This window comes from Lactuca sativa, chromosome 3 (genome assembly GCF_002870075.4).
Source record: "Lactuca sativa cultivar Salinas chromosome 3, Lsat_Salinas_v11, whole genome shotgun sequence".
NCBI classification, from domain to species: Eukaryota; Viridiplantae; Streptophyta; class Magnoliopsida; order Asterales; family Asteraceae; genus Lactuca; species Lactuca sativa.
Genome location: NC_056625.2, coordinates 268,514,671 through 268,529,175, shown reverse-complemented (window position 1 = coordinate 268,529,175; position 14,505 = coordinate 268,514,671). Strand labels below are relative to the sequence as shown.

General features: G+C 31.3%; 2 protein-coding genes across 2 annotated transcripts; one reads left to right on the top strand and one right to left on the bottom strand.

Moving 5' to 3' along the window:
* The first annotated feature begins 490 nt into the window (after nucleotides 1-490).
* On the top strand, nucleotides 491-2,009 carry LOC111877052 (probably inactive leucine-rich repeat receptor-like protein kinase IMK2). Its single transcript, XM_023873597.3, has one exon. It carries the CDS (start codon nucleotides 623-625, stop codon nucleotides 1,895-1,897), a length of 1,275 nt encoding a protein of 424 aa, XP_023729365.1. The 5' UTR covers nucleotides 491-622; the 3' UTR covers nucleotides 1,898-2,009.
* Nucleotides 2,010-6,564: 4,555 nt separating this feature from the next.
* On the bottom strand, nucleotides 6,565-9,416 carry LOC111877054 (DNA-directed RNA polymerase IV subunit 7). The gene is made up of 2 exons (XM_023873598.3): nucleotides 9,167-9,416; nucleotides 6,565-7,359 (listed from the first exon to the last, which is right to left on the bottom strand). Exon 2 carries the CDS (start codon nucleotides 7,351-7,353, stop codon nucleotides 6,796-6,798), a length of 558 nt encoding a protein of 185 aa, XP_023729366.1. The 5' UTR covers nucleotides 7,354-7,359; nucleotides 9,167-9,416; the 3' UTR covers nucleotides 6,565-6,795.
* Nucleotides 9,417-14,505: the final 5,089 nt, after the last annotated feature.

Here is a 14,505-nt window from a genome sequence, read left to right as displayed (position 1 = left end):
GGTAATTGCCGGTTACACAAGGTCAAATTTGAACAAAGAATGTACTTCGTTGGAGTTTTTTGTACAGATTCTTTACTTGGATGGTGTTTTTTGGACACACCAAACATGAATGGTATTTTTTGAACAATCTTGAAACATAATTACCCATATAAGTCATTATCCCAAAATAAAAACAAATAAAATAAGGCACATAAAGTGTAAGATATGATGAAACTAAACCCGCCTAAATAATATCGCTTACATGGGACATTGTTACATTCAATTTGATTAACGAGTGATCCAAGTGAAATTCAAAAGGAATTGAGGAAATAACTTGTTATATATAAAAGGAGCGATTTAAGTGAACATACTGATTGATTAATTGGTTTAGGACTATAAACCTATTATAATTTAATATTTTATTAAATTAAATATCATAAACTTTTTCAAAAACATATGGTCTCAAAAAGTTATTATATATATACAGATATATAGATATATAGATCTGGAATTTAGTTTATGTCCAAAATAAAAATTGTGGCTCTAAACTACCAGTTTTGACGAAACAAACAAACGCTCTCTTTAGCATCTTATATCATCCCCGACAAAACCCTCTGCTTCCTCCATCTTCGTCGGAACAAAAATGGAGTTCTGCAACTGCAATTCCTTTCTGCAACTACTTTCACTCATTCTTACACTTCACCTCTCAATATCTCCCACAACCCAACAACAACTCGCCGCCGGCGATCTCAATGCGCTTCATCAGATCATGGACACACTCACCGACGTCAAGAATGGCGGATTCTTCTCAACCTGGAACTTCTCCTCACCGGAAAACCCTTGTTCTTCTTTCGCCGGCGTAACTTGCTCTGTAGTCAACGATAAATTACGAGTCACTGCTCTGTTACTCGGTAACGGATTTTCGGACTCACCTGGGCTCGCCGGAACAATCTCCGCCATTGGGATCTACGACCTCACTGAATTAACGCAGCTTATTCTCTACCCTGGAATCGTCACCGGATTCATCCCGTCGCAACTCGGCCGCCGCCTTAAAAACCTCCGTGTTGTTTCACTCACGAACAACCGACTCACCGGAACCATCCCGGAGACAATTTCGGAGCTCCAAAACCTCCACACTTTAGATCTCAGCCACAACAAGCTCACCGGCGTAATCCCACCGACGCTCGCGTCGGCTTTACCGGAGCTCAAAGTGTTGGTCCTCGCATACAACAATCTCGCCGGAGAAATCCCGGAATTCTCCGACGAATCACAGCTCATCCACTTGGATTTTAGAAACAACATGCTATCGGGAACGCTGCCGGAGACGATGCCGGCGACGCTCCGTTACTTGTCTTTATCTAGCAACGGTCTGTGGGGCCCATTAAACTCATTACCATCATCAAATTTAGTGTATCTCGATTTAAGCATGAACAAATTCAGTGGGCCCATACCTGACTCCTTTTTCAGTTCCTCACTTTCATCAATGTACCTCCAACGGAACAATCTCTCCGGCGAACTCCCACCACCGTCGCCATTTTTCGAATCCTACGGTCCAGCTTCCATCGTAGACCTCAGCCACAATTTCCTCTCCGGCGATATACCAAACTTTCTAGAAAGCGTCGAGACTTTGTTTCTAAACAACAACCATTTCACCGGAAAAGTCCCGGAGGAATACGTGAGGAATGTGTTCGCCGGAGCAATGCGAACACTTTACCTGCAACACAACTACATATCGTCGTTCCCGGTGGAGAATCCAAGGGACATGGTGTTGCCGGATGGGGTGGCGTTGTGTTTGAGTTATAATTGTATGGTCCCACCGACGGTGGGGCTGGCGGCGTGTCCGGCAAGTGCTGGTGGAGCTTTTTCAAGACCGTTTAGACAATGTTCGGTGTTCAATATTGGGAATTCCATAGGGTAGTATAGTATCATCATGTATCAATGTATGATGATGATGCATATATACATAGTGATTATTCAATGTATAATGTATAATTTTATTTATTTTAATACATGCTTTTGTTTTATTTAAAGATATCTTACATATAATTCACATTTTTGTTTAACAATTTAGTTATATATAATCTCAAAATGATTGTTGATATCTATAACTCATACCTATATTAACTAGATTTTGAAATCTATTGATTTTGAAATATATTGATGTTGTTAAATTAGTTAAAATCTTATCAAACCGATAATTTGCTTTTAAAAGCAATCTATATCAATATAAAATAAATTTAATTTAATAATAAAACAATTTAAGATGTCTTATGCATTTATATATCGTTCCAACAATGTTGTTTTTAGCTAAAAATATTTGAATTTATATATTTAAAAACAAAATATATTGTTTTGAATTCACATGATGGATTTAAGAAGTGCCTTGTCATTGTTTACCAAATACCACAAGGACGTGTATTCATCAAATTGTTATTTAACTTGACATGTCATACGTAACAACTAGAAGTACATGACAAAGTGACATATCGTAAAATTGAATTTTGAATTATTAAACCCACACTTGCTTTTATCTCATGGGTCATGACGCCTCCTTGTTCTTTTGCCTAGGGTCCAACTCATTATTTATTTTGAGAGATAACGTATAAAATACCATCATCTAAATTATTACTCAACCTATTAAAAAGGAAACATGTACTTTACTTTGATTCTATGTGTATTAGATTACATGTAAAATAATTATCAATGACAATAGAAATCAGTGAGGTTTCGGAGGTGTTATTAAAACTGTTTCGAGTTTTATTTTGATAGTTTATTTTAAGTTCGTATCAGAAATTTCCAGGAATGAGACAATGTAGTAAAATGTAGACTATAATAACTTATAATCATAAAATTAATGATTTTTTTTTATATATTATTGTAAAGTATCCAAAACATCATGACTAGTGTATATTATTGTATCTTACGATGATAGATTCATTATATTTTTGTAACATCATAATATACAATTGTATCTGTCTTATCTTCAATTTCGAAGTTTGGACACATCCTCGAGAGATTTTCTCAAATTCATAGGATTTTTTTTTTATAAAATTTAAGAAGTTAAATAAAAACTAGTTTTGATTAAATTAAACTAAGACATTAAATATTTATAGCATATAATTCACATAAGCGCACACACACTCCCAACTAGCGGCCTTTTCTGGCGACAACCTCTTCTCCACCGCAATGAAGTCACCCTCCTCCGTACATAGTGTCCATGATGGTGGCCGGATGGTCCATTTCTCTTTTATTAATTTTAAGTTTTTTTTTTTTTTTTTAGTTTGACCCTAACTTTGTATGTTTATGTTTTGACCATAAAATAACTTGTGTGTAAAAGGTATTTTACTTATTTTTAGCCATTTTGGTGTAAATAAGACCACCTTCTAATCGAATGACATCTTTGAAACATTTTACATACTCAATAACCTTTTTGTACATGGTCCTTCATTTGGGTAAAAATCCAACTAGGCTATCATCCTTCGTATGTGATATTATTGTAGTCCCCTCACACAAAGTGGCCTTCTTATCCTTTCTTTCAAGTCCTTTTCTTTTAACTTTTGACCTCTAATTGTGTACGTTTATTTTTTGACCACAAAACAACTTTAATGCAGGTGTAGTTTTGATTTATTTTTTTTTCTAACCATTTTTGGTATAAATGAATCAAATTGTAAACTAAATAACTTTATGGATGATTCTTTATAACTGACCCACAATTTTGAAGCATTTTACATACTCGTGAGACTTTTTTTTTATATACTCTCTTATTTTGTCATGTACTATATAGCCCCACAACTAGGTCCTCGCCATTTTTATGGATCGTTCTTCCAAGTTCCAATCCCCTCACAAGGTTGGGGTATTATTATTATTATTATTATTATTATTATTATTATTATTATTATTATTAAGGGGTGTTTAGAAGTAAGATCATTTTTTAACTTATTAGCTAATTATCTTATAACAGTAACAAAACAGAGTTTTTATTTTTTATTTTTTATTTTTAAATATTTAGGAGTTTTGAAAAATTGAGAGGAATAATTTATCAAAATGACTCATCTTTGATACAAAACCGTTATAAGTTGTTTTTAATATATATATATATATATATATATATATATATATATATATATATATATATATATATATATATATATAGGTTCAGGTTCATTTGAGACCATTCTAATTTTGTGAGACCGTGAGACCAAATCTAAAAATAATTTTAAAATGCAAAATAAATGGAAAAATCCAAAAATTCTTTTTTTAAATGTTATTTTCGGAACTTTAATTAACTAAAAAAAATATAAAAAATATATAAAAAAAATAAAAAAAAATCCGTTTTTTTTTGAAAAATACGTGAAATATTCTAAATAGAATATTTCACTGACATATTCTAAAAAATAATTTTAAAATGCAAAATAAATGGAAAAATCTAAAAATTCTTTTTTTAAATATTATTTTCGGAACTTGAATTAACTAAAAAAAATAAAAAAAAATTAAAAAAAATAAAAAAAAATTCTATTTTTTTTGAAAAATACGTGAAATATTCTAAATAGAATATTACACTGTACATATTCTAAAAATAATTTTAAAATGCAAAATAAATGGAAAAATCAAAAAATTCCTTTTTTAAATATTATTTTCGGAACATGAATTAACTAAAAAAAAATAAAAAATAAATAAAAAATAAATAAACAAATGCGTCTCACGGTCTCACAAAATATAAGTGGTCTCAAATGAACTTAACCCTATATATATATATATATATATATATATATATATATATATATATATATATATATATATATATATATATATATATATATATATATATATATATATATATATATATATATATATATATATATATATATATTTTAACACGAATGAAACCGATAATAAGTTATGAAAACTTTTTTTAAGCTTTTTCAAACACTCTCTGAGTATCCAATATAACCACCAATAATTATCGAACATTACTCCATAAGAAAATATGATTGTTGCCCTGTGAACTTCTGTTTCGTTCTTATTTAGCAAATCAATTTGTTTAGATTTGGTAATACTAAAGATCTTGTTTAGATGCGTAAATAGTGATGGTTTACATGTTTTTTTTTCATATTTTTCCAGTTTTTGTCTCCAAACTTTTCAGAATCGATCTCCATGATTTTTCAAAAAAAAAATGGTGATTAAGCGATTTGATTTTGTTTCAAGAAAATGTAGATTTAAGCAATTTGATTTTTCAGAAAATGATGATTTAAACGTTTTGGTTTAGGACTTGGTTCAGATCTCGATTTTCGTCTTCAGTTTAGATATGAACGTCAAAAGCATCCTTAAGAATGTTTGTTTAGATATTGATTTGGACACATTATGGCATGTTCTTCAACCTTCAACCATTTTTCATCCAAAAATCATCCATATTTATTTTTTCTTCATTGAAGCATATTTTCCTTGGGTCCTAAAACCGACATCTCTAGCTAAAATCCAAAATCATCCATCTAATGGTGGTGGTGGAATGAAATGTGGTGGTGGTTGGAGGTGGAGGTTGAGGTGGAGGGTGAAATTAATAGCTCATAAGGATACATAACATTAAACCAACATTTAAATGATAGTTATTAACTGCTCAAATTAATAAACATTAATATATATTGATTGAAATATATTTTAAAGACAGATGAGTGTCGGTTAGGACCAGTATATATATATATATATATATATATATATATATATATATATATATATATATATATATATATATATATATATATATATATATATATATATATATATATATGTTTGCTAAAAGAAAAAAGATTAAAAAATTTATATATACAAAACAAAATTTAATTTCATTCAAAGACGATATTTGATGAAGGTAGACCCGACAAATATCATCCATGTGCATCTCTACAACATGTTTCTCATCATGGCCCTCTCAGACCCTCATTTCTTTGTCTATTGATACATCATTTTATTAAAACTTATTTTAGAATAAATTACAAGTTTGGTCCTTATACTTTATAAAATATCACAAGTTTGATCCAGATTTGCAGGTCATCCTAATATTGTTCTTAGGTTTGTAGGTCAAAATGACCGCTACAGAACAAGTTATCAAACTTGAGTGGCTTTAATTGACAAAATTAAAATATAGTAATTGTTAAATCATAATAACTAAAATATAATAGATTCCATTTATCTTGTTTTTAGTTTATCCACTTACATTTTTTTACAATATTGTTCTACAACATTGATTTTGTGACCATAAAATTATAGTATGAACCATAACTTAATAAGTTTACCCTTTTAAGAAAAAAATTACATCTTATGTATAGATTATATGATTTTATGACTAATAACAACAATAATAACAGTAATGATAACACCATTAATATTATTAAACATCTATAAAAGTATAAAACTACCAACTTCTTAACACGTGACAAAAATTATCAAAACAATGAATGGAACACCACTTAAACATACAAACACTTGAAGAAAAGCTTTATGACAAAAGAGTAAAATCAAAATTAATAAATTTTCTGATTTTCAAAATCAGCAATTAACAAACCTTAATTAAATTTTCTGATTTTCAACTTAATTGAAAGCATGTTATATATTTATATATATTCCAGGGTAATATCTGAACAATACACATAACCCAAGGGACTATTACTGTGAATTTATCTTCAAAAACTAAAAACCACATAATTCTCATTTCACTCTAACTTTCACTTACAAATATACTCTTTTCCTACATCTTCATTCAAAAAAAAAACAACAACATTTATACAACTTTAACCCCTTTACTTTCAACTTTAGACCAAACTACACCTCGAACCCATCCAAACCGGCCGTACTAACCGGTCCAAGTGACTCGCCTTCAATACTAGCCAATACCCTAATGTCACGTGTCCTCTGGTTCCACCTTGTAGCAAAAACCACGAACCGGACCACAACATCCTTCTCAATCCTCGACATATCATTACTCAAAAAACCCGGTTCACCCTCATCCACATAATAATAATTTGGCATTTTTCTTGTTGATAAATAAACAATTTTCATAGGTCCCGATTTTAAAAAAACCCCAAACCGGTTTACCGAGTGAACAATTCCAATCATGGTTTCACCTTTAACGGGTAAAAGGGTTCGACAATTGAATGCTACTAAAAAATCTATGTATTTTTTTGATTCGTGATTTATTCCATTTTTAATTGCTTTTAATTTTGTTACACCGATAAAATAACCGAATTCTTCTAGAGCTTTGTATATTGTTAATTGTTTTAAAAGATTTGTTACGATTGAACTTGCGGGAATTGTTCCGTTTGTATCGAGATCTTTTGTTGGGATTGACACGTGTTGGAGACATTCGATTTCGCACAACATTATTTTCTGCAAAATAAATAGACTTAAAATAATACAAAACTAGTTTTAATATCTTTTTTTATTTGTTTGTTATCAAAGTATACTATGAATTCAAACAAAAAAAACGCTTGTACTAAACAAAGCCCAAAACATTGGTCACTTATGGCATGTTAAAGTTGTTACAATATGGGCATCAAAGTTTCAAATTCGTTCGAAAAAAACCATTCAGGTATCACATGTTCAAAAAAACACCATCAAACTAAGACATATGTTCAAAAAACATCAACGAAGTACATGTTCTGTTCAAAAAACATCTATATTTATGGTTTGCGGTAACTTACATATTTAGTCCCTAACTTTGTTTTCTTAACTCGGACGGTCCCTTTAGTTTAAATTTGTTTCGACTTCGGACCTTGATCGAGTTAAAAGACTAATATACCTTTATTACTTTCATTTAACATTATTTTTAGTATTTATTAATTATTTATACAATTTATGTTATTATTTATTATAAATATATCAATTGTATAAATAATTAACAAGTAATAAAAATAAATGTTAAATTAAACTAATAAGGGTATATTAGTCTTTTAACTCGATCATGGTCCGAAGGAAAAATAAATATAAATGCTAGGGACTGTCCGAGTTAAAAAAAAGTTAGGGACTAAACATGTAAGTTACTCCAAACCATAAAGATGGTGTTTTTTGAACAGAATATGTATATGTTTTTTGAACATATGTCTTAGTTTGATGGTGTTTTTTGAACAAGTAATACTTGAATGGTGTTTTTTTAACAAATTTGAAACTTCAATGGTCTTTTAAGTCATTATCCCTTACAATATAACTTTTTTTTATTAGCGTTAGTGAACATGACACTAAATATTCTAACAATTTTTTTAACCATTTTAACATGCTATATTCATGTTGTAACATTATTTTCATACGATAAACATACTAAAAATAGTGTAAGATTAATTAATTTGTATGAATTTAAATACCAACTTGAGTCTTGACACCATATATAAGAAATTCAATGATATAATAAAATGTAGTAAAAAGATCATAAAATGGAATAAGTTCTAAACAAGAATTGAACAATTAAGTAATTTTTTCTTCGTGAAACAATTAATTTTATTTTTGTTGAGCACTAGTTGTCCTAGATAGAAATATCTATTACAGATTCAGTTTACAATATCATACATGATTTAATTCTTTCCAAGTTTTAACTTGAAATAAATTTACCATGGTTTTTTAACCTAATATCTCCAGGAATTAAGAAAAAATACCAACTAAAATGTTCAATAATTAAAGTAATGTGATACTCCCTAAATCCCATCAAGCTACATAAAAATCCCATTTCAAGATTTCTCATAGCAATTGCAAATATATACACCTAATTTGATATCAGGTTTTCTTACAATTTCTTATCTACATCTACAAACCGAATTATTTGAACCCTAACTGATAAGAAACAATGGTAGATTTGTTTGAATCAAAGAGGAAAAAGAAAAACCATGTTTCCCTGATCCACATTCCATACTAGATCTCACCACTGTTGGAATCTAGCCCTAATCTTTCAAATCCCATTATATGATTTTTTTTATTTTTTTTTGTTTCATCTTAATGATCGAAATTCTCTGTTCAAAGATTCTATAGAACCATGTAAAACCTAATTAACGAAATCAAACAGCGGATAAAGCTAAAACTGTTAACATAACATGGATTCGTGAAGAAAAACGCATGTGTGTTGGATCAAACAAGTTGAAATTGCAGTTAATTTAACAAATAAAATAGAAAAAAACGGATCTGTTGATATGAAATTTAGAGGTCTAACCTGGAAGGAAGAAGAAAACCCTTGAAAAAACAAGCTCAATCTCAACCGATTCGGAATCGTGGAAGTTTCATGGTGGTAGTGGAAGGGAGTCTGATTCAAATTATAGAGAAACAAAAAGGGGGAAACGGTGCATATGTTAATGCTACCATGCCCATTGCACTTCCTAGAAATTGCATCGACACCCCCATGGATTTAACCAATAAAAATTGCTATAAATTCATATGTAAAAAGCATGCTAGTCGATCTACATATTAATTTGTATAAGTGATAATTTTTTTTTTTTTATCTAAAAGAGGATGAAACAGGACCGTCCAAACATATCTAAGGCCCCTTATCTCACTCGTTATTCAGAACTTAACATTATTACCAATTGTAAAAAAAAGTCACGGTGTGACGTCAACTTTCATATTTTTTATAACTAGGTTACAACCCGTGGAAACCACGGGTAAAAAGTTTAAAAACAAATTAAGAATCAGAAACTTACGAAGGATTGAAGTCGCTGATTGAATATGCGATCACTGAATTGTGGACGATGCTTAATTACTGGAAAGACGATGCTATAAATAATGAATCATATTGTATGTATTAAGTATAAAGTGAGCATATCTAATTTCCATATTCAATTCAATTCGATATCATATTCAATTCGATAACCATCCATATATTCCATATATTCTATATTCCATATTGAAACTTCAGAATTTCCATATTTTTCATATCTAATTTTCATATTCCATATTTCTGTTTCCATATTTCCTGCATGTATTTAAAATCACAGGTTATATATTTGATATTTAAAAAATAAGGGTAGAAGGGTAATTTAACATTTGAATAAAGATGCATTGAGAGGACCGGCATGTGTAAAATGGTTTTGTTTATTAAGAATGGAGATTTTCACCTATAGATTAGAATGTAGTAAATGGTTTACATATAAGGTTTTTCTTTTCTTTTTCTTTTTTTAATTTCAATAAAAAATAAGAATTTTTTTAAAAACCATACTAAAATTAAAAAATACATTTTAGAAATCCTAAAAGTAAAAAAATAACATGAAATTAAAAATTATATTAAAAACCAAAAATAAAAATAAAAAAACGTGAAGTGAAAATTAAAATATATATATATATATATATATATATATATATATATATATATATATATATATATATATATATATATATATATATATATATAAAAACATAACATCAAATTTTCATTTGCGGTTTAGCTTATATTTTTCGCGAATCGACTGCTTCACCGCTTTAACCGTCTTTTGATCTTCAGGGTCGAAGTGTCTCGCATATTGCATTAACAACGTATATTTAGTGAGTCGGACGGTTGCAGTCATATGACTCTCGGAATTCACTTGTGTCATCATTTCTTCCGATCTAGCTGACTGCTCAGTTCCGACTGAAGAATTTGAAGATGTCACTTTCCCTTTTCCTTTTGCTCAAGCTTTTGTTTTGTCCCTTCCCATTGGAGGAGGAAGCGGGCATATTTCTTCGATGAGGTCGGTATAATCATTAAGATTAACGCCTACATGACCATCCGATGAGACTTGTTGTGAGCTCGAATATGAAGATGTCGGACTTCTTTTTGGGGAGTTAGCAATTTCTTCATGTGTTGCAAGTTCCCTCCACCTAATGCTTCTTTTGACAACCTCCTATACATGAATAAACTTAAAAGGCTTTAGCATATCATCTTGGAACGTAGCATGTGTTTTTTTCAACAAACTCACTTCACTTTCTCCGCTAGCCCATTGCTTTTCAAAGTTTGTGTAAATTCCATTACAATGTGTGACAACTTTGTTCATAAGATTCCATTTGGAGTTACATTGGTCGGAGGTCCAATAATTTGGATTTCGACCCATTCCCTTACAAAAGCGCTTCATGAAATGTAACCAAAATTGATCACGATTTTGACCATTTCACGTGTCACCATCTTCAGATATGTCGACCCATGCCCTTGCTAACTCAACTTCTTCTTTTTGTGTCCGTCTTCTCGGATCATCCTTCCCTTTCTTTTGTTGTTGAGGTTGTTGTTGTTGTTCTTCGTGTTCGGAATTAGAAAATAATTCGGTTGAAAGGTATGAACGGCGGTTGGGATGGAAATTGGGTTTGAGATGGTTGGGTTTGAGGTTGAGATTGGAAATGGAATTGTTAGGGCATTTGGAATTGTGAATAATAGCTAGGAACACCATCCATTTGTGGCCGGTAAGGTGGTGGTGATGACGGATCGTAACTGAAAAGTGTGAAAGGGTTGTTAACATTTTGATTTGAAGCATTTTGTTTGGAATAGTTTGGATTGTTGGAAGAATACATTTTCAATGAAAAAATATTTGTTGAGAGTGTATAGTGTGGTGAAATTTTGAAATTTTGATTTGTATATATAGTAGATTTAAAAAAATAATAACAACAAATAAATAAAAAGGGTTGTTGTCGATCGTTTGGCAACGTCCCCTTCCCCAAAAAGCCACAAAATTTACAATTTCACCAACGGTAGAATACCACCAACGGTAAAACCACCTTTACGGCGTGATGTTCACCGACGGTGAAAGGGTGACATGTCAGATACCACCAGTGACCCCATCACCACACCGTGTAGCCATATACTTACACATATCTTATGAAAATCTTATTAAAACAATTCCTCTACTGACTTTTAACTATTAAAAACTTCTTAATATTTTCATAGTTTAGATGTTTTTTACCAATAAACCAACGTTAATTTATTTTAAATCGTTGATTGAGTTGTTGATTAACACATGCGCATAGTCCAAGAATAAAAGCTACCATGTTTAAAGCCTTCACCAAGAATAACAACATAGTTTGGGTGCAATACCAATAATAGTAGCCAAGTATTGGTTTGTCCATAAAAAGGAACTACTGAAACCTTTGAAAAGTTTGAGCATCTTCCAGTGAAAGGACTTCAGTTATGGGGGTATTTTTGTCCAAAATAACCATTTTTGAAAAGTTTGAGCATCTTCCAGTGACAGGGTTTTGTTGGATTGGGTGTCTAAGTACATAACTATTTATGGTATGTACTTGACGCGGTTGACATGGTCTATTTGGGTTGCATGACATCATGACACTTGGATAGACGAAATGAGAAATGAACACTGTGACAACCCGAAATTTCCATTCTGAACAAACCATTTCAATCCAATAGAAGTTAGAACAGTTACAGTGAAAACTCAGATTTCGAGTATAAATTGGCAGGTTCCAGGATTTTACACTTAAGGAGATATTAGGAGAGTGGATGCACTAGGGTTTTGTGCAACACTGTTATTCCAAGACTCTAGGACGTTAGAGTTCGTTCCAGGAATAAAAATATTTTCTGCTAAAAATATTTCAGGACTATAAATAGATTCTGAACTAAATTCATTCATTTTTCACAATTCCAACTAGAGAAAAGCCGTTTTCTCTCTCACGGATCTTCGGGTTTTTATCCCAAATCGTGAGTACACTTCTCTAGTTGTGTTTTAATGCTTGTTTTATGCTTATTAACATAGATTGTAAGTCAAATATAAGAGATCCGGGAGTTTACCGCCCAAGAACGTTCTTGGGGAGTAAACTCCATTTTAAGGTCCTTAAGGGTTCAAATGACCCTCAAAGCTTTAGAACTCGAACTAGGAGCCTCCAATTCATGCTTTATACCACAAAACAATTAGGAATCATGGTTAGAAGGGAGTTTACGGCCAAGGAGCTTCTTAGGCCGTAAACTCCATGTTTTAGGTGCCAAATTGCTTTGAAACACTACCTAAGGCTTGGACTCTATTTTAGACAAATACCCTACAAGGTTTAATACCTAGAAAACATAAGAAAAGCACAAGTGTTGAATATTTTACGACCAAGAGTGGTTCTTGGGCCGTAAACTCCTATTAAGGGGTCAAAGGACACCCTAAATCCTTCCTTGAGCCAAGAAACAATTTGGGCATGTACCTAAATGAGTTATGGACTAGTAAAAACACTTAGAACCCCATGAGTGAGGGAGTTTACGGCCCAAAAGGTTCTAGGGCCGTAAACTCCATAAAAATGGTGCCAAATGTGCCATAAACTCTTCTAAAGACAAGTACAAAAGCCTAGTTTAGTTCCTAGAAATGTTTGAGACTTGAAAACACCATAAGAACCCTCCCAAGGGAGTTTACGGCCGTAAACTCCAAGGGAATATGGTCTATGGGCCATAAACTCCCCAAAGGAGTCAATATGGTACCCAAAAACTTGTTTAAGCCTTGAAACAATTCCCCACTAGAGTTGTGATAATTCTAAGCTCCATTTAGGCCTTGGTTGAGAGTTTACGGCCAGGAGCTTACTCCCCTGGGCCGTAAACTCCAATGATTATGGTCATTAGACCTTAAACTCACATTAGGGGCATTGCATTCCTTTGTTGCAACCCATTAGCCTCCTAGCACTTGACCAAAAGTGTTTTCCTCGCGCTTAAATGTTATTACTTGAATAATTAGTGTTTTAATCACTAATTATTTATATACATATGTTTTCATATGTAATTAGGATCATTGTGTGTGTCTAAGTCTTCACTTGACACCAAGCACTTGTCCGATCCTTCCGTACGATAACAGTCCGTTCAATTCCAGTCACTTACTGCAGGTGAGTTCATACCCCTTAACTAATGTTTTAAACTACTTTTAAATGTTTTATGGGGGGATACAAGTAGAATCATGCTAGTTATTATATCAATCACATGCGATTGATAAGTAGAATTACGCTAGTTATTATATCAATCACATGTGATTAATATACAGCATTCAAAAGATTTGGCTACTCATTAGCCGTTTTACCAAACGGTTTCCTTCAAATAATTTTTATAAACATTTTATATGTTTTAAACTACTTATTACACTGTACATCTTACTCTGTACATTACCTTTCAAACTTATTTACAACTGTGTTTCAAACAAATGTTTCCTTATACTCAAAACTGTTTTATCATACTTATGCCTTCAAATTGTTTTATAGATTGACATCAAGTCAATCTTTTCTTAAAATAATATTTCTGTTTCAAATGTCTTACAAAACTTATTTATGCTTTTATTGTATTATAAATTGAATGCCTCTATATGTATAGTTATATAAGAAATGTTTAAAAGACTTATGAAGGCTATCCACCCTATTTCCTTTTCGCGCTTGAGATGTGGTCTGGTGGGATATCAGGTACTCGTCCGAAGGTCATTTAAATATTAGTTATATATCATGTGTACATATATAGTCATAAAAGTGATGGGTTTTGAGCATTCTAACACTTCCTAAGTGTACATGCAACCCTAATAACCTTGGATCTATGTTTGTCTAATTATCATGCAAAGTTGAATTCCAAGGTTATAT